The sequence below is a fragment of the Anabrus simplex genome, chromosome 1 (assembly GCF_040414725.1).
Source record: "Anabrus simplex isolate iqAnaSimp1 chromosome 1, ASM4041472v1, whole genome shotgun sequence".
NCBI classification, from domain to species: Eukaryota; Metazoa; Arthropoda; class Insecta; order Orthoptera; family Tettigoniidae; genus Anabrus; species Anabrus simplex.
Window position 1 is genome coordinate 799,112,168 of NC_090265.1, and position 18,827 is coordinate 799,130,994.

Below are 18,827 nucleotides of genomic sequence, written 5' to 3' on the forward strand. Positions count from 1 at the left end.
TAAGATACAACGTGAGCAATGCATTGCGGTTTCTGGTATGGGGTAAAACTTTTTTTTCTGCCTCAGTTTCGTCCTTGGCTTTGAAGATATGAAAGCGGCTGAGGTATAAGCGATGTTAGTGACACCATTCTCTGCAATGAGAGATGTGAAAGTGTTGCTCATATGGTTGGGAGATATACGCATTTCGATGAGCTAGCGAGACTGATATGTAACGGCACCTTATGGTTCGATAGGGAAAAACACGGGAAACTACATCACTCCTCATTTCCCCGGTAGGCCTCCTTAGTGACACCAAGGCTTTCTATGAAAGCATATAGTGAATCTGTTAGACCCAACCAGCCTTCGGGCTGAGAACTCGATCTACATTCGTTCTTCCAATTTCGCCTCTGATTAGACGAGTGGATCCGTTAAGCATGCTTTCAATTAAGACAAAACCCTTAAGCTCACTACCGTACGCGGCATAAGTTATGAGACCCTGAAGCGCAACACTAACATGGCTGTGTACACGAATGCGCAGGAATGGTGTCTCGATATAAATAAAGCACGGCGTCCCCCACCTCCTCGCTTAACGTAAAGCTGCAGGTAGACAGCCCGCTACAAGATTTCGTTGTGATTGAAATGAGCACATTGGTGGATGCATAGCAATACACACATTGTGCCTTTAGCACTGCCCGTTCACTCCCTTCCCCTCCATTCCGTACTGGAGTAGCCTTCAACACTACCCCTTCACTCCCTCGCCTCCTTTTCAGCACTGGAGTGGGGCAGTGTTGATTATTTATGTCGGACACCATTTCTGTGCATGCGTGTACATAACCTAACATATAACCGCAACCCTTGCATTACTCCGACTTGGCAGTAACCAGAAAAGTTGCTCAACTAGGCGAGATGTTCCGAGCTGTCAGTGGAGAGATAGCGTGGAACGTTATTAATAGACAAATAAGCTTGAGGTGGGATTTTAAGGGTACTAAGTTTAAAGATCATAGTGTGAAGATAAAGTTGGAATTCAAGAGGACAAATAATCACCTGTAGCTTCGCACAGAACGTACGCCTACGCGACAGGGGTTTGAAAAACCCAAAGATGCTACGTACCAGTGGGTTTTGTCACTTACTGGTCGAGAGGTGAACTGACTAAGGACTGGGAAGAAAGCGACAGTGACCGTAATTAAAGTACAGACTGGTGTAAAAACAGGAAACCACGGATAACTATTTTCCGGGCTGCCGACAGCGGAGTTCGAATCCACCATCTCTCAAATGTAATGTGTATGAAAAGCTACATATGTTTTGAGTCTCTTTGTCGTCACATTCAAGATTTAATTTTGAAGGTGATTTTTATAACTACTCTAATAATAGTACACTATTGCCATTCATTTAAATAATTTCTGAGTCTCAACGAAGCAGTTAGATCGGTTATCCGTTCTACCTTTGGGAGACAATAATGCTTAATCATTGTGTGAATCATACGATTCCATACTCATGAGTGAAGGCCGGGTCTATAGATAATGAATGCTAGTAAGTGGCATTTCGATGTAGGGCTGTACGTCTGATAGAACGGCAAAATATGCCATTTCTACGTGAATAAGATATGTTACTTCTATGCTAATTAAACGACTGATGGTGAAAACTCGTTTCTGCAAAAATCTGAAGGGAGGTGAACAAATCGGGCGTTTGAATGTTAAGGTGCGGGTACTACTACAGGAAAGATATTGGAAATAAAATGAAAAATGGTAACTTACATGTTAGAGACTTATGTTGCAGCACTGGTCAATCAATTACTATACATTTAAATAAACGCCGAAGTGTGGAAAGTTTGCTCTGCAGATGCTACCAACCTCAGCCGGGATCGAAAACTTGAAAACAGGGGCACAACGACTAACCGACTGCATTACTGACGTCGCGTGGTGAAATGGTGTGAGAAATACAGTATTTCCTAGTACATGATGGGAGCCTCGTTACGCATAGGTTCACTCCTGAATGCCATATCGTACGTGAACATCACTGCTGAAAAAATGAATTCCTTTATCTTCATGGCGATAGTTTACGGAACACCGATTCACCACCACCTTCAAATTAATACCCTTGGGTTACTATAAACATCTGTCAGAACGATAAACCTTCTGGCTGCACTGTTGGAAGCTATTTTAGTAATCTCCAGTAATGCGCCCCGTGACTCAGTTTTTACCTCATTTGCAGATGCAAAATTATGACATTCCTTCAGATGTTTCTTTGTCCTTTACACAGAGGTAGAAGTCACAGGGGGCTAAGTCTAGTGAAGAGACAGGGTGTTAAAGCACAGAACTTCCATGACTGGCGAGAAACTCGGAGACCAGTATGGAATGATGTGCTAACGCTTTGTCATGGATAATGTACATATGGCCATTTTGCCATATCTCAGGAAAAGGCCCGCTTACGACTGATCGACTTCCCCAAACGACGTGAAATATCAGTTACAGCTCCTTGTTAACTACAGTATTTTACTCTCAGGAATGAGTTCCAGATGGACAGATTCCAGCGAATAAAAATAGAACCCTCCAGTATGACTATCCATCGGACACTTGATTTCGCAGAGTCGCCGTACACTGCCGTTGGCAATCTGAAAATCTCCGAAGAGGTTTTTTCCCCAATGTTAATTTTTAAATACTGCTCTTGGAAATTTATGTTTCTTAATTCCCAGCACAAACACTAGAAGAACGCATCGCGAGCCACAGTTTCTCTGCAATGGACAAAACCACTCTGACAGCAGAAGCGTAGGATGGTTAACACCATTACTCATCGTTTACCGGATACGTGCAGTCCGCGAACATTGGAACCCATTTCGTATAATGATTTCAGTCAGATACATGACAGTGATGAAGGAAATGAAAATATGTATGAATTAACAGTTGACCACAAAGCACGCACTCTTCTTCTACCATGCTTGCTTGCCTTCTTTCGAGTCTTTAATACACTTTCTCTCAATGTGACTACCTGTTCTTAAAGCATTGTGTTCGAATGCATACACAGGCTCACCGCAGTACCACACCTAGTAACTAAGTTTTGTATGGTGTAACTTGAAAAGTTCATTGACGTCATTCAGGTCGTCTGAATGGTCAGATTCGCAGCCCTCGATTCAGAGGGTCCCGAAGATTTTAGCCGTGTCCGGTTCATTCCTCTGGCTTGGGGACTGGGTGTTAGTGCGCCACTCAATACACTTCATATGCTTACTACATAACACAATAACAACTACCACAGACATCCGCAGTAGTGAATACAACCCTCCACACATGAAGGGTATCAGTTGAAACACAGGGTCGTAAAGCCCACATATACGACATACCGAGTGTATGCATAAGTTTTTGCCGGGTTTTGTGGTAAAGAAAACACGTAATTTTCAAGGGAAATTCGTTTTTTGTTTATTCAAAATACTGGCCATCGCGTTCTACATACTTCGCCCATCTTTAAGGTACGTTATGAATACCATGCCAGAAAAACTAAACTACTTGTCTTCTGCGGCAAACCATTCGTCAAGCTATTTTCCAACTTCCTCGAAATTGCTGAAGTGCTACTCAGCGAGGCGTGCCCTATTGATGCGAAGAGGTAATAGTCAGATGGCGCCAGGTCGGGTAGGTACGGCGTGTGCGGAAGGATGCCACAACCAAGCGATTTCAAGGTGTCTTTCACTGGTTTTGCTGTGTGAGACGGTGCAATGTCGTGCATCAAAATCACTTTGTCATGTCTTATGGCCCATGCCGGTCGTCTTTTGATCAATGCGTGATTTAAATTAATCATTTGTTGGCGATAGCGTTGAGTTTGAGTTGGGTCATCATCCAGAAATGCCTGCAATTGCTCGTCTTCGCACTTTTGTTGTCTCCCAGAGTACAATGTCTTTCACATTGAAATCACCACGTTTAAATTGTCGAAACCATGTCTCACATGTTCTAAGTGATGGAGCGTGTTCACCATATACAGGGTCTTTTTTATGGCTTGTTCCGTGTGTCAGGGGGACACGCACGGAAGGCGATAGCCGGGTGACTCATTTGCCGAGAGATATATTGCTCTGAGTGGTGCTGCGGAGTCAGCTAAAAAAAAAAAAAAAGACCCTCTGTATTTCTACCAGCAAACGATGACTTCCCACAGCCTTTTTTTCTTTTGATTAAATAAGAAAAGCAATGCGTGCTGCAAATGTTCTTTTTCAGACACAAACGTCGACGTAATCACTGAACGGTACAACACAGACGCTAGTGTTTGGCGGACTCAACTTGTGTGTGTTGGTAGGTTAATGTCAGACGAACAAACTGACGTATGTGTCAAATTCATACGCTGCGTAGGCCTACTGTTTGCTGGCGCCGTCTCTTATAGAGAAACCGGAAAAGACTTTTGCATACACCTGGCACCAATGAGCCGTTACATTATGACGACCAGCTACCTAAAACGTTGTAAGGACTACATCTAGCTTCCTCTGTAGATGGGGGCGGTAGAATACCTGTCGTAAGAGGCGACTAAAAGGGCCCCAGGCCCTCTCAAATTAGGAGCGTGGCTTGGCGACCATGGGGCCCTTAGTTGAGTCCTGACATTGCTTCCACATACTTGTACCAGGCTCCTAACTTTTTATGTCTAGTATTACGCTATTTTATTAAAGAAATTAAATATATCCTATGCTGTTCTATTCTTTATGGAGCCCTGTTTAAAAGAAGAAAAAAAGAATGTGGACATCGCATTCTTGTCACAGTTACTTAAAATTTCTCGGAGAGAAAACTGGTGCCATATTAAATGAACTTCACTTTGCAAGACATTTTACATTTAATTGATTCATTCGTTGTAGTATTTTGGATCACTGGGGTCGACTGTAATTTCAGCCAGTTTAATAAATTTAAAAAGACAAATACAGTAAAACCTTGATAAGACGCTCCCGGATAATATGCGCTTTTTGCCCGGCCCGTGGACATTTCCTGTAGGAAGCCATTATAAAATACATCGTAATACCGCTCTTCGCTTCCGCTGAAGACGCTCTTTTCTAAGGGAATATTCTTCGGTTAATTTTTAGCGAAGTTCAGAAAAAATGGACAATGTTTATTCATTCTTCCCAAATGTATCTACAGATCTGAAGAAAGCTCTAAACTGTACCTGGAGCTAACGGCTAGATAGAGTATGTTGACATTCAGACCTCGCATGTAAGCTGTATTAGTACTAAGTACACAGATGAACCAATACTACAGAGGCGAGAGGCCAATTTAGGATTTCTTGGAAACAAGTTGTTACATACCAATGTAGAAATCATGGACAAGGAAGTGAGAACCTTTCCATCACATCCCATGCTGGTTTACCTCGACATTTCTCAGATTGCCTTTCAATTGTGTTCTGCGTACTGAAGCTTGTCTGCTGTCATTTTCAGAATTATTATAATCAATTGTGAAAAGGACAGCGCTTTTCTAATGGGATAAATCAGACTTTTTTAGAAATCACGGTGGAAACACTATCTTAACCAGAAAAGGCTCACAGATTCGTTAGGAATTCCATCGTCCACGACAAGAACTATATTAAAAATCGTAATTAAATCACCGCAACCGCGACGTCAGGATGCATTACTGTATCTCATAGTGCAACCGGTGCACCGCGCCGGGGTCCCGAAGTCAGGGGCCTCAAATGAGGACCCCAATAAAGGTGGAGTTCTGTTCAAAAAGGTTTTGGAAGTATCTCGTGGCAAAAAAATATGTAACAAATTACACGTCAGTCGAATATTTAATTAATATTATTACTTACTGCTGTAATTGCATATGAGAGGATTATTTCGAAAGGAAAAAAAAGAACTTAGGCCCTACTAGTGGTGAGTGGTTGAGTGAGAGGGGGATTCATAGCGCGTCCAAAGACTCACTGACCCAAAATCAAGTTTAAAGGTGGCAATATATATATCCGTCCGCCTCTGTGGTGTAGTGGTTAGCGTGATTAGGAGCCACCCCCGGAGGTCCGGGTTCGATTCCCGGCTCTGCCACGAAAATTTGAAAATTGGTACGAGGGCTGGAACGGGGTCCACTCAGCCTCGGGAGGTCAACTGAGTAGAGGTGGGTTCGATTCCCACCTCAGCCATCCTCGAAGTGGTTTTCCGTGGTTCCCACTTCTCCTCCAGGCGAATGCCGGGATGGTACCTAACTTAAGGCCACGCTTCCTTGTCTATCCCTTCCAATCTTCCCATCCCTCCACAAGGCCCCTGTTCAGCATAGCAGGTGAGGCCGCCTGGGCGAGGTACTGGTCATTCTCCCCAGTTGTATCTCCCGACCAAGAGTCTGAAGCTCCAGGACACCGCCCTGGCGGTAGAGGTGGGATCCCTCGCCGAGTCCGAGGGAAAAGCCGAACCTGGAGGGTAATCAGATGATGATGATGATGATGAATATATATATCCCATGATTGATACCGTATGCTCATAACTTCAGAATGGTTCAAGGGCATGAAGCCGATAGCAGACATATATAGGGTAATTCAACCCTCGTTTCTGGCTTCGTGTACAGTACTGATGATCAACTGGAAAAGAGGCGTTTGGCAATCGCTGTCAGGGGACCTATTGGACCTTCTGTACCGAGGCCTCCGTAAACTTAGCTACGCCACTGCTGTATCTACAATATGGTGTATTGTATTTTATTTAACTGCAACATTTCAGTGATCATAGTCTTCTCTACAATGAGTGAGAAATTACGCAATTACATTGCTTAGCTTCTCCTCGCTTAATGCGCGGTCCCTTGGATAGCGACTAATCTAGGTTTCATTGTAAATAAATTAGAAAGCTAGAAATATGTTTACGTTTTTCAAGATCAGTAGGTTAAAGGGCACTCAGAGTTTAACTGCTGCTCACACGTAAGATGAGAAAAAGTTCAGGAGAATATATTTCTAGCGGTGAAGGGAGAAATCTAAGACTGACGGGGGCTAACGAATTACCATTTTTCGAAACGTTCATAAGCTTATAGCCCCATAATTACAATAATAATCCCCTTTGTGTCTTGTATACATCAAATTTTGTTCGACCGAACTCGATAGCTGTAGTCGCTTAAGTGCGGCCAGTATCCAGTATTCGGGAGATAGTAGGTTCGAACCCCACCGTCGGCAGCCCTGAAAATGGTTTTCCGTGGTTTCCCATTTTCACACCAGGCAAATGCTGGGGCTGTACCTTACTTAAGGCCACGGCCGCTTCCTTCCCACTCCTAGCCCTTCCCTGTCCCATCGTCGCCATAAGACCTATCTGTGTCGGTGCGACGTAAAGCAACTAGCAAAAAAAAAAAAAAAAAAAAGTTCGATTTTTTCTTTTATCACCATTCATTGGCTTAGGTCTACTCTTTCCCAATTATATGTATGTTCAGTGCTCAGCTCGAAGGCTGGTTGGATCCTCCACAGCTTTACCATTAGCTGTCAGAGATGCTCTAGGCATCACTGAAGAGGCGTACTAGGGAAATGAGGAGTGATATAGTTTCCCGTTGCTTTCCTGGACGTCTGATCTTAGAAGACCGAATTAAGAAAGACAAGCTCACGAACATGGCGTTCGTAGATCTAGAAAAGGCATTCGATAATCTTGATTGTTTGTGATTCTGAAGGTGATCGGGATCAAATACCGAGAAAAGAGAATTATCTACAATCTATACAAAAATCAGTCGGCAGTGATAAGAATCGAGGGCTTTGAAGGCTTTTAAGGCTGCACTTTGTCCCCTCTCCTTTTCAATGTTTACATAGAACAGGCAATAAAGGAAATCAAAGAGGAATTTGGAAAGGGTATCACAGTTCAAGGAGAGGAAATCAAAAGCCTGAGATTTGCGGATGATATTATTTTATCTGACTCTGCGAAAGATCTGAGAAATTGCTGAATGGCATGGACAGTTTTGGGGAAGGAATACAAGATGAAAATAAATAAGTCCAAAACAAAAGTAATAGAGTGCGGTCGAACAAAGTCAGGAGATGCAGGAAATATTAAATTAGGACATGAAGTCTTATTATTTCAATGTTGATGTCTACCCCACCACCGTATCCCTTGAACCAGGGAACTTTTTGTTGTCTATATATGTGTGCCCCCCCACATCTAATTCTCAATCGCCGCTACTGGATAGTGGGATTAGAAAACATTATCTCTCGAATCTATTAATACGTACTGTACATGAGTGTATTATGATAACATATGGAGAAACATGCCTTTGCTGGCAGGACGTAGTGTTTACAGTGCACTATATCTTCTTGTATGGGCTAGAATAAATTTGTTACTTTCATCGACCTGTCTCAGTCTCATCCTTGGCTTTGACAATATGCAAGTGACCGAGGTATGAGCGATACTAGTAACACCGTTCCTTATGCAGCCAGTCCCTGTTATGAATGGTGTGAAAATATCTCTCATAGGGTCAGTTGGTGCATGCATTTCAGTGGGCATGGCAGACTGATATGTAATAGCAACTTCAGACTCGGTGAGGAAAGCAACGGGAAACCACCTCACTCCTCATTTCCCTAGTATGCCTCTTCAGTGACACCTAGGCTATCTATGACAGCTGTTGGTGGAGCTGTAGAGGATCAAACCAGCCTTTGGGCTGAATACCCAACATAAACATGGAGAAACATCTTGTTCTTCTATATTACTTTTGTTCTCTAAGAAGGAAGGGTAAATGTGCCAGGACACATGCTTTTCAAAGCTAAGAAAGAAAGGAAGGGTAGAGATAACACTTATCAGAGTCCTTCATCCTCCAATTATAATTCAGAGTGATTCCTTAACTAAGTTCACCGAAGATTGCCATATTTGGGAAATTACTTGCGATGAGTTTGTAAAGTAGTATAAAAGTTACTACTTCCGTTACACTTAGAACGAGCAAACAAGCACTTCAACGATTATCGATATTTTTTATACATTTTGGTTTACGTAGCACAGACACAGATAGGCCTTATGGCGACGAAAGGATAGAAAATGGGCTAGGAGAGGGAAGGAAACGGCCGTGACCTTAATTAAGGTACAGCCCCGGCATTTGCCTGGTGTGAAAATAATAAACCACGGAAAACCATATTCAGGGCTGCCAACAGTGGCGTCCGATCAAAGTGCTCTATCAAGGAATGTAATAAAAATACGGCCAAATGAGTGATTAAGTCTAAAAAAGAGACCACCTTAATATTAATGTAGACCTAAACCTTATGTCTAACTCCGTAATTTATAACGGTCTTATTGCACCCTACAGGTTTACTTTCCATTTGTACTGAGTGTGTTGTAATGATAATGTGTTTTGTTTTACGTCCCGCTAACTGCTTTTACGGTTTTCGGAGACGCCGAGGTGCCAGAATTTAGTCCCGCAGGAGATCTTTTTACATGCCAGTAAATCTACCGGCACGAGGCTGACGTAGCTGAACACATTCATATATCACCGGACTGAGCCACGATCGAGTCTGGGGTCAGAAGGTCAGCAACTCAACCGTCTGAGCCACTCAGGCCGGCGAGTGTTTTCAGTGCCGGTATATATTATGATATACTGTATATTTACCTATCATAGAAATTGTATTCGATCAAGGTTACTAAGCATTTGTAATTCGAAAATAACCATTCTGACCAACTTGGCCCCCTTAAAATAAGATTAAATAATTAATGATTGAAAGCTACAAAGAGGAAGTTGAAAGAGACCTACGCTTCCAATCCCTGGCATGGACTGCCAATGAAGATATTTCTATTAATTGTACATTTTTCAAGTGAGGCACCTGACGGTACGCCACAATTGCAGAATTAAGTAGATCCTTTTAAATTCCACTACATTGGTTGGAAAAACATTCTAAATGATAAAACACAAAATTACCCTCATCGGGAGCAGGCTGAAACCAACAGAGAGGATTATAAGCTACACCATAAAATAAGGTTAAAAAGGAACATCAGCCAAAGATATGATAGGCCTCAAGGTATTAATGCTATCAAATTGTTACTCAACATATGGGAAACTGCATTGAGCACACATCAAAGCCTAAACCCGTCACCTCATAGAAATAAACTTTTCATCGTAAACTACACCAATACAGGAGTTAATAGTAAACAATAAACCATGTTACCTCAATACACAAAAACTACTCGTACATGTCACTGACATCCTAAGTTGCCGGATAAGGTTAGGTCAGGGCCAATGGAATAAATTATTGTAAAATTAAGAGAAGTGAAGTAAAGAAGCCAGACTCACCAGTCTACCAAAATATACTTAAATCATAGTCAGTAAAAATATATTCCTTGTACACACCTTGGCACATACTTGCCGACGAAGACTTTCCTTTAATATGTAGCCTACTCCGTTTCACATACTATTTCATTTTACAAATTTATTAGTAGTTGCACATATCTTATGTTACAGATTGTTCCGCGTGGCGTATGTGATACCTGAAAACGAAACTAAAACGCATTTACTTTAAGCTACGAATTTGTTCTCATTATCCGTATCTCGTTTTACAGGCCATATCATTACGGGACCAGAGCACTGGAGCACCGGGGCACATGTGTGAAGGGGTCGTCATCGCGCTCTCCGCGCTATCTACAGTCCAAATTCCCAACATCTGAAAACAAATGCTATCCAAGAGCAGGTGCACCATTATGAATGATACACTGTACAAATCCATATTTCATTTTGCTCCTGAATGAAGTTGAGAGGTTTATTTATACTTTGAATTTATAGAAGGAAGAGCTATTTGTTATATTGGTATCGTTTTTAAAAGTATGTAACAATATTAAAGTTCCAAGTTACTAGCAGCATTATGACTCAAAATTACGAAGTTTCAGATTCTGGAGAACGATTAAAGCAGACACTGTACCGTCAGCGTCTAAAGCAGAGCCTTTCACTGGAACCATTTCTCTCGCATGTGGAACACATTTTCAGTTCTTCAACAAGTGATGAGGAAAATGTAAGTGGATCAGAAAGTGGTGAAGTCGATGACGTAGGACGACGGGAAAAAACGAAAGGATTTGAAAGTTACAAGAAAGAGATCAAATATAATCCATCGCATTTGTACAGTTTCACTGCTGAAAATGAGTGGTTGAGAGAAGTGTTACTGAGTGAATCTTCGGAGGCATCAGATGATGACGAAGAGGAGGACACTATTACGTATCAACATTTGCAGAGTATGCTCCGACTTCATTATATTATGAAAAAGAGCAAAGAGAAGTATGCTACCAATCCAAACAAAAGTCAGTATCTTTATTATAGCACGCGCATACTGTCCCCTTACGGGAATTTTTCAGAACAGGAAAAATGGATTCAGGCAAGTCACGTGAATGAAAATATAACACATATGGAGACGAAGAGTCCAAGGAATCGAAGGACAAAATATTGTAACGAAAATGTTTTGCTCGATTCAGAATGTAATGTGAACCATATGGAAGATGGGATACATAATGAAAACGATAAGTACTATCCTGTTGTGCTCACTGAAAACATTCCTGTCTCCTCGGAAAATAATATGTTGAAGAAACACAAGCAAATATGGAGTCCGGAGATGATGTCATTGTACAGAAGAGAACTTTGGGTCGCGATGGCTAACAAGGAAATTAGAAAATATCGGAGAGCTAAAATATACAATCAAAAAGAAACTCAGACTACCAGGAAACGGCTGTCCCTTTACTGCGTGAGATTTTGCCGCCGAAAGGCAATGCAGTCACAGAAGTCTATGAGGGAATCTACGTGGCGTTCTAAACGACTGACCCGAGAAATGCTCATATTTTGGAAGCGAAGGAACAAAATGGAACGAGATGCCAGACGTCGATTACAAAAGGAAGCAGAAGAGAAACGCAAACGAGATAGTGAGCTCACACAGAGCAAACAACAGCAAGGGAAATTCAACTTTCTCATGGCACGAACCGAACTATTTGCTCATTTCATGGCCAAAAGGCTTGGGGAATCGAATTTTCCGGAAGAGAAACTTAGTAATTGCGAATTCCAAGATGGAGAAATATCAGAAACAGCTACAATGACCGAACATCATAATAGGTTAATGAAAGAGAATACTTTTGAAAAGAGAAATTTTGATTTCGAGCAGACAGATGCTCCGTTATTTGCACATCAAGATAATGACGTAACTCCTACGAAGCCTGTTAAAATTGTACACCATGAACGTCCCCAGCCTTCTATTTTTAAAGGCAGCCTCAAACATTACCAACTGAAAGGCATGAATTGGCTAGCTGATTTGTATGACCAGGGAATAAATGGAATACTTGCCGATGAAATGGGATTAGGAAAAACCGTACAGACAATAGCTTTTCTCTGTCTTATAGCAGAAGTTTATAACGCATGGGGACCATTCCTTGTTGTTGCTCCTGCATCAGTTCTTCATAATTGGCAGCAGGAAATGGCACGTTTTGTTCCAGACTTCAAGATTATTCCCTATTGGGGAAGTCCGCTGGAACGTAAGTTTTTACGACGATCGTGGAACCATGGGAATTTGCACTCCAAAGAAGCCAGTTTTCATGTTGTTATTACTAGTTACCGAATTGTCATCACTGATTTCAAGTACCTAAATCGCACTAAATGGCAGTACATGGTGTTGGATGAAGCGCAGGCTCTGAAGAGCACCAACAGTATTCGATGGAAGCTGCTACTAGGTTTCAGATGTCGTAATCGTCTTCTGATAAGTGGTACTCCGATTCAAAACAGTATGGCTGAACTATGGTCTCTTCTTCATTTTATCATGCCAACACTGTTTGACTCTCACGATGAATTTAACGAATGGTTCGCAAAGGATATTGAAAATCACACAGAAAATAAAACAGAAATAAGTGAAACACACCTGTCTCGTCTTCACATGATACTAAAGCCCTTCATGCTGAGGAGAACAAAAAAAGATGTTGAAAATGAACTTTCTGACAAAATTGAAATCATAATTTACTGTCCATTTATGGCACGACAAAAACTTATGTATTCAGCCCTGAAGAAGAATATCCGTATAGAAGATATGTCATCATGTAGTCAACGTTATGAGGGAGTGGCACCAAGCCTTATGAATCTTGTAATGCAGTTTCGGAAAGTCTGTAACCATCCAGACTTATTTGAACGGCGGGAAGCAAGATCTCCTCTCTACTTCGTGTTAGAAGATTTTCTTGTTTCTAGATTTGTGATTCGTGATGGTCTTTTATCACACTGTGAACGGAGTAAACATCACTGGCTGTATAATGCTCTCAATATTTTCGCTGTAGATTACATTCACAGGACTTTATTTCCAGCTGATGAACTTGAAGGTAATATATGTTCTCGAGAGAGTTGTTTTTCTTTTACAAGATTTTGTAATATTTCTCCCGAGGAGTGCTCTCGGATCGCATTAGGAGGTTTGTTAGGCATGTGGGTAGACTGCCAAAAACTTTATTATTCGTTGTCTCATATTCACCATAGACGTACCTGGTGGGATGACTGTCCTCTGGCTTTACATTTAAGATACTTACTGATAGTGACTCCGGATCACATTCTTTCACCATTCAGTAGGGAGAAAAGTCAAGTGTTATCATGGATGGTGTTTACAGCTATGACGTCTAATGAAAGTTCCGTGTACGCTCATAATAAACACATTCATTATTCCATAGCAGAGACAATGGAACATCGTATCCATCGCAGTAGGAAAATGTTCTCTGCAAAGTCGCTGAATACTAATGAGAGAAGTTTGATACTGTGGAAAATGCAAAACAATAATTTTTCTAAGGGAGTGATAAATTCCGTTAAAGGAATATCCGCTAATGCTGCCAGGATATCGCCTCAAGGGAGCAAAGTAGACATGTTACCTAAAGGGTTCGAAAATTTGAACTCAACCAAGTTGGGAACCCCTGGCTTCTGTCAGTCATCTCCCAAGAAAATACGCGTCAACAACTCATGTCTGGTAAAATATCCTATTCTCCAAGAGTTTCATCACGTGCGCAGACCCCCAGAGATACTTGAATGTGAACGCACGGATATGCCTTCATTCCTTCAGTGCGTTATTCCAAGAGTTCAATGTTGTGCAGAAAAGTTATTGTATGGTTTTCCTGCATCTATGTTTTTCGCACGATCCTGTACTGAACGTATATACCGAGACGACTGGAAGACTCTCTGGTTTGGCAGTCCCGAAGTAGCAGAACGGTACCAAAAAAAGTATCAGTATCATCACACAACTACAGTCGGAGGGCTAGAAATTGCTAAACCAAGACATGGGTGGTTCAATATTATTATGCCTAGGAAGGAGACGTTGATTACGGATTCTGGAAAACTTTATGTTTTAGATGGACTTCTCAAAAGACTCAAAGAACAAGGACACAGAGCTTTAATATATTCACAGATGACGCGTATGATTGACCTTCTCGAGGAATATATGTGGTATAGAAAATACACGTACATGAGGTTGGACGGTTCTTCGAAGATATCAGAGCGGAAGGATATTGTGTCGAGTTTTCAATCCAGGGAAGATATCTTTGTGTTCTTGCTAAGTACTCGAGCTGGGGGTTTGGGAATAAACCTTACTGCTGCTGATACAGTTATATTCTATGATAGTGACTGGAATCCGTCTGTAGACCAGCAAGCAATGGATCGAGTTCATCGTCTTGGCCAGACGAAGCAAGTCACTGTATATCGTCTTGTCTGTAAGGATAGCATTGAAGATCGAATTCTACAGCGGGCAAAGGAAAAAAGTGAGATGCAGCATATAGTCATTAGTAAAGGAAACTTCAAACCCGACACTCTGAAGCAGAAGGAAGTCATGTATTTTCTTTTCGATGATGATTCTGAAAAATATTGTAGCCAACGGCGGGCAGTTATGAATAAGTTTAATGAGAATGGCTCACATATCTCGGGAGAAAACGAACACACATTCAAGCGGAAGCTTTTTTTGGACTCTACAAGTAACAGTGTAAAGCGCGTAAAACTAGAGAATAAAATGAAACATTCTGTTTCTTCATGCAAGGAGTCAGATTCTCACATTCCTAGTTTCAGCAGCTTTTCTAAAACTAGCTCCCTTGACAAGTCTTGCAAGAAAAACAGTACCGGTATATTAAATTCCGAAAATCCGTTCCCTTCATCTAGTAAACACATTCGCGGATCAAGACGTGGTCGTGGGTTCAGGCGAAGGAATTTTACTGACTGGAATAGTGTTGACTACAAAGAGCAACAAAATTTCTGCTCGACAGATACGACAGATACCATTAGTACTTCTAATGAATGTAGAACTCAACTCACAAGTTTGTCTGATCCTGTGATTCGAGATTCCTTGTCGTCACCCCGTTCATCTAGAGAACATGCTTCGCCAGAAGTATTTCGCCAGAACTTTTCGCCTTCTAATGAAGATCACAGTTCCTCCCAGCACTAGAGCTTAGAGATTTCCAGGAAACAATGCTAGATTCCGAATTGCGTATCTACGTGATCCTGGGGAAAACTAACTAGAAAATTTGATTGTATCTTTCATACTGATCGTTCCAGATTGTCTTGCAGGAATGCATTACCTATTTACAGCATATTTTGTCTGTCCTAAACTCTGTAATGATCTCACTGATATTAGTGTTAACGACGATGTTCAGTGTGAAGTGTAATGTTCGACGAGTTCCTACAGCTCAGTCAAACATATTTGACATTGTGAACGCATGGGTTATATTTATTTATTTTTGCCATTTTGAGAGATTAATTAATCATACATGGGACATTTTATGCTGTAAATATTTTATTCCGTGTTATTTTTCTTCTTTCATTGATGTTGAACCGAAACTTTACATGGGTGATTATTAATACCTACCGGTATTTATGTAATGGTCACCAGGAGAGATCCAAATATTGTAAAATACTGACTAAAAGTTATTTGCCTCAGGATTGATAATACAGTACATTTGATAATATTCCTTCGCACGGTATTTATTCTTGACTCGTTGGCAATATGCAAAGATATTCCGTGCTGAATATTTTTCAGGGCTATTGGCCGTAGTGAGTAGACTGCGTTTGTGCAGATCTCTGAAGACAGCTGATCGAGTGGTGATGTACCAATAAGTGAGAAAGTAAGGTTAAATCCATTTTCTTTGGTTAGGTTACTGTACCTAGCATACGAATAGACAGTTACAGGATAATACTAAATGTACAAATAGAAATTTGAATATCCAAAGATGCGCCTAGAAGCAAAAAAACCTGAAATTAGTGATGACGGTGAAGATCCTGTTGAGAAAATGTTAAAGAAAACAGGATGCATTGAGCTTCATTACAAGGTGCAGGCAAGTCCTTAATCTGACTGATTGATATTTTAAAAATAGCTATCGCTGATGAAACATGTGGATTAACGCGGCAAATCCTTTTGAGTGCCTTGAAAAAGTATTAAGAGCATAGAGGGAAAATTTACTTGACAGTGAATGAACTGTTACAATTTAGAATTTAGTGATTGTCGTTTTACTTTTCTAGGAATGCATTGCCGAAACTCAAGATTGGAGAAAATGCCAGGATCAAGTGAAAGAGTTCCGTATATGTATGGAGACCTACAAAAGAAGTTTAAAACTGGGTGATCAGTAGGCTGATTTCATCAAGTACCGGTATGTTGGCAGGAACATTGGAATGTGGAGCCTGCTTGGCCTCTGGGTTGGCATTAGGCTTTTTTTCTGCATTTGTGATAAAGAAACGGAGGATAGTTCCATTGTACTTGAAGTACTTTGCACAATCTGTGCAAAAGAAAGGTGGAGTTAAACTGGTATTAGTTACCCGCTCAGATCTTGGAATGGGAAAGGGCAAGTTTGCATCTCAGTGCTCTCATGCTGCTGTCTGTTGTTACAAGGATGCGGTTACTATATGTCCTGAAGTATTAGCTGTTTGGGAAATGCTAGGGCAACCAAAGATTGTATGCAGATCTGATTTTGAAGGTGAGAAAGGAATGCTTTCTCTAGCTCAACAAGCAAAAGATATGGGGCTCGTCTCATCTGTAATTAGAGATGCAGGAAGGACTCAGGTTGACAGTGGCAGTGTCACAGTTGTTGGAATTGGACCTGGTGATGCTGAGCAAATTAATAGATTAACCGGTCATTTGAAGCTGTTGTAGGCCAAATCTTGTTTAGACTTTATCAATAAAATATTGTTTATTAAAGAGTTGAGAATTTATTTTGAAATGTATCCTGGATGTAAATGGTTTGATTTGAAGAGTCCATTATATACCATTACTGTAATAAGTTTCCATAAGTTAATTCGATTTGCCTTTTTTAGTTTTTGGAAGAAAGTATTGAACTTTGTTGGGAAAAAGGTTTTATGTTGCAGATGTATATAATGTTGATGTAAAAAGATGTACTTGTAAACTGTAACCTGACATTGAGGCTTATAAATAAACATTTCTTAATATTGTAGTCTTACGGACTCTTAAGTACATACAGTAAGTACATACAACTAAGAAAATCGTTAGAATTATGTTACTTGTGTATCCAGCAGCTCAATATCTTAACAGCTGGAAAGGGTTCCATTCTAATAATTTTTTAAAAGTGAATGGTTCATGGTTCATACTCTATCAAGTGAATTGTAAAGTAGCATAATCAAAGTTATTGTTTTATAAAAGAATGAAATCCCATGTTAGATGCTTTTTAAGTCAGAACCTGAATAGTTTATAAGGAAGGTAATTTTAAGGAACTTTTACTGCACACATTCACATCATGCTTAGCACACTTTTTATTTTTCAAAGTACGGTACAAAGCATGGACTACTTATTTTACACATTAGCAAGTGCTTGGAAGTTTGGAATCTAGTATAAACAGTTTTCTTAAGTGTGAATGTTTTAAGCACACATAGGATTAGGAAAGAACACTTAAGATGTCAGGCCGATGACCTGGATGTTAGGCCCCTTTAAACAACAAGCATCATCATCAGATGTTCAGTCAGTTGCAGAGGTCTTACAGTAAAAAAACTCACAGTAGTGGACATTCACAGAAACTTTTACTATTTGATCTCGGGACCATTGTATAGCTTTCTAACTCTTTGTGCAAGAAAGCCGAGTGAAAGTCTTTACATTTTGCTGAGAACTTTGCTCTGCGTCTTTAGAAGAAAGTCTCGACTGTTCACGAAGTGTTCTACAATAATGAGGGTTTGAATTTAAGAATGCTTTACCGTTGGAGAAATGTAGTAGTACGCTTGTTCGTCACCAGGTGGCTCTGTGTATGCTGGCACAGCGCTCCAAGCGGGAGTTGATGACATTAAGCTCCAATTAAGACCTTGTAACGCACCGTGTGTGCCTGAGAAGTATCAGAGAGGACATCAGATGTATCTGGGACGAATGTGGTAGAAGAAAGTAGCGAATAATAAAATAGAAGCAATAAAAGGCACCAGGATAGAATAGAACAGAACTGAAGAATGAAAAGAAAGTATGTGGAGAAAACCAGAGGATGACAATGGTGTGAGACGGTGTAAAAGGGGGGTGGGGGTCATAAGTGGTGTACACGTGTGTACACCTATTTTTCTCTGAAGATGCAGAGCTAAGTTCTCTGTGAAACGTAAAGAGTTTCACCTTGTTTTCTTGACACGGTATAAGCCCATATCATGTAAAAGTTGTTAGTGGGATGTAAAACTGATATTATTATTCTCTTAGTTACTTCAAAAAATACCCAGGATTTTTTCTTCATATTGTAATGGATTATGTCCAGGATTAATTGCAGTTCTGCACATGTTCAGTATTTGGTTCTGGGCAGTATTTTTCAGACCAGGCGAGTTGGCCATGCGGTTAGGGGTGCACGGCTGTGAGCTTCGGTTCTCAGTGAGAGGCCATCCTGACAGATCTTCAGTCATAGTATAGAATGGTGTGAATGACTTACGTGGCTGTGATATTGGAAAATACTTTTTTTTTTACTAGTGGCTTTACGTCACACCGACACAGATAGGTCTCATGGCGACAATAGGACAGGAAAGGACTAGAAGTGGGAAGGA

The 18,827-nt window shown here is 40.8% G+C and overlaps 2 protein-coding genes across 2 annotated transcripts in view; one reads left to right on the plus strand and one right to left on the minus strand.

Moving 5' to 3' along the window:
• The window catches only part of LOC136857546 (glycerol kinase 3), a 462,535-nt gene extending 452,093 nt beyond the window's left edge, over positions 1 to 10,442 (minus strand). The window contains exon 1 of the mRNA XM_067136291.2: positions 10,200 to 10,442. Coding sequence (XP_066992392.2) covers positions 10,200 to 10,209 — 10 coding nt within the window. The 5' untranslated portion in view covers positions 10,210 to 10,442. The remainder of the gene's footprint in view (positions 1 to 10,199) is intronic.
• Positions 10,443 to 10,707: 265 nt separating this feature from the next.
• LOC136856997 (chromatin-remodeling ATPase INO80-like) lies at positions 10,708 to 15,267 on the plus strand. Its single transcript, XM_067135324.2, has one exon. The coding sequence runs from the start codon at positions 10,708 to 10,710 to the stop codon at positions 15,265 to 15,267; it is 4,560 nt and encodes a 1,519-aa protein (XP_066991425.2).
• The last annotated feature ends 3,560 nt before the right edge of the window (positions 15,268 to 18,827 follow it).

Coding starts and splice junctions, on each gene's coding strand:
- LOC136856997 (XM_067135324.2), top strand. CDS start 10,708: ATGACTCAAAATTACGAAGTTTCAGATTCTGGAGAACGATTAAAGCAG.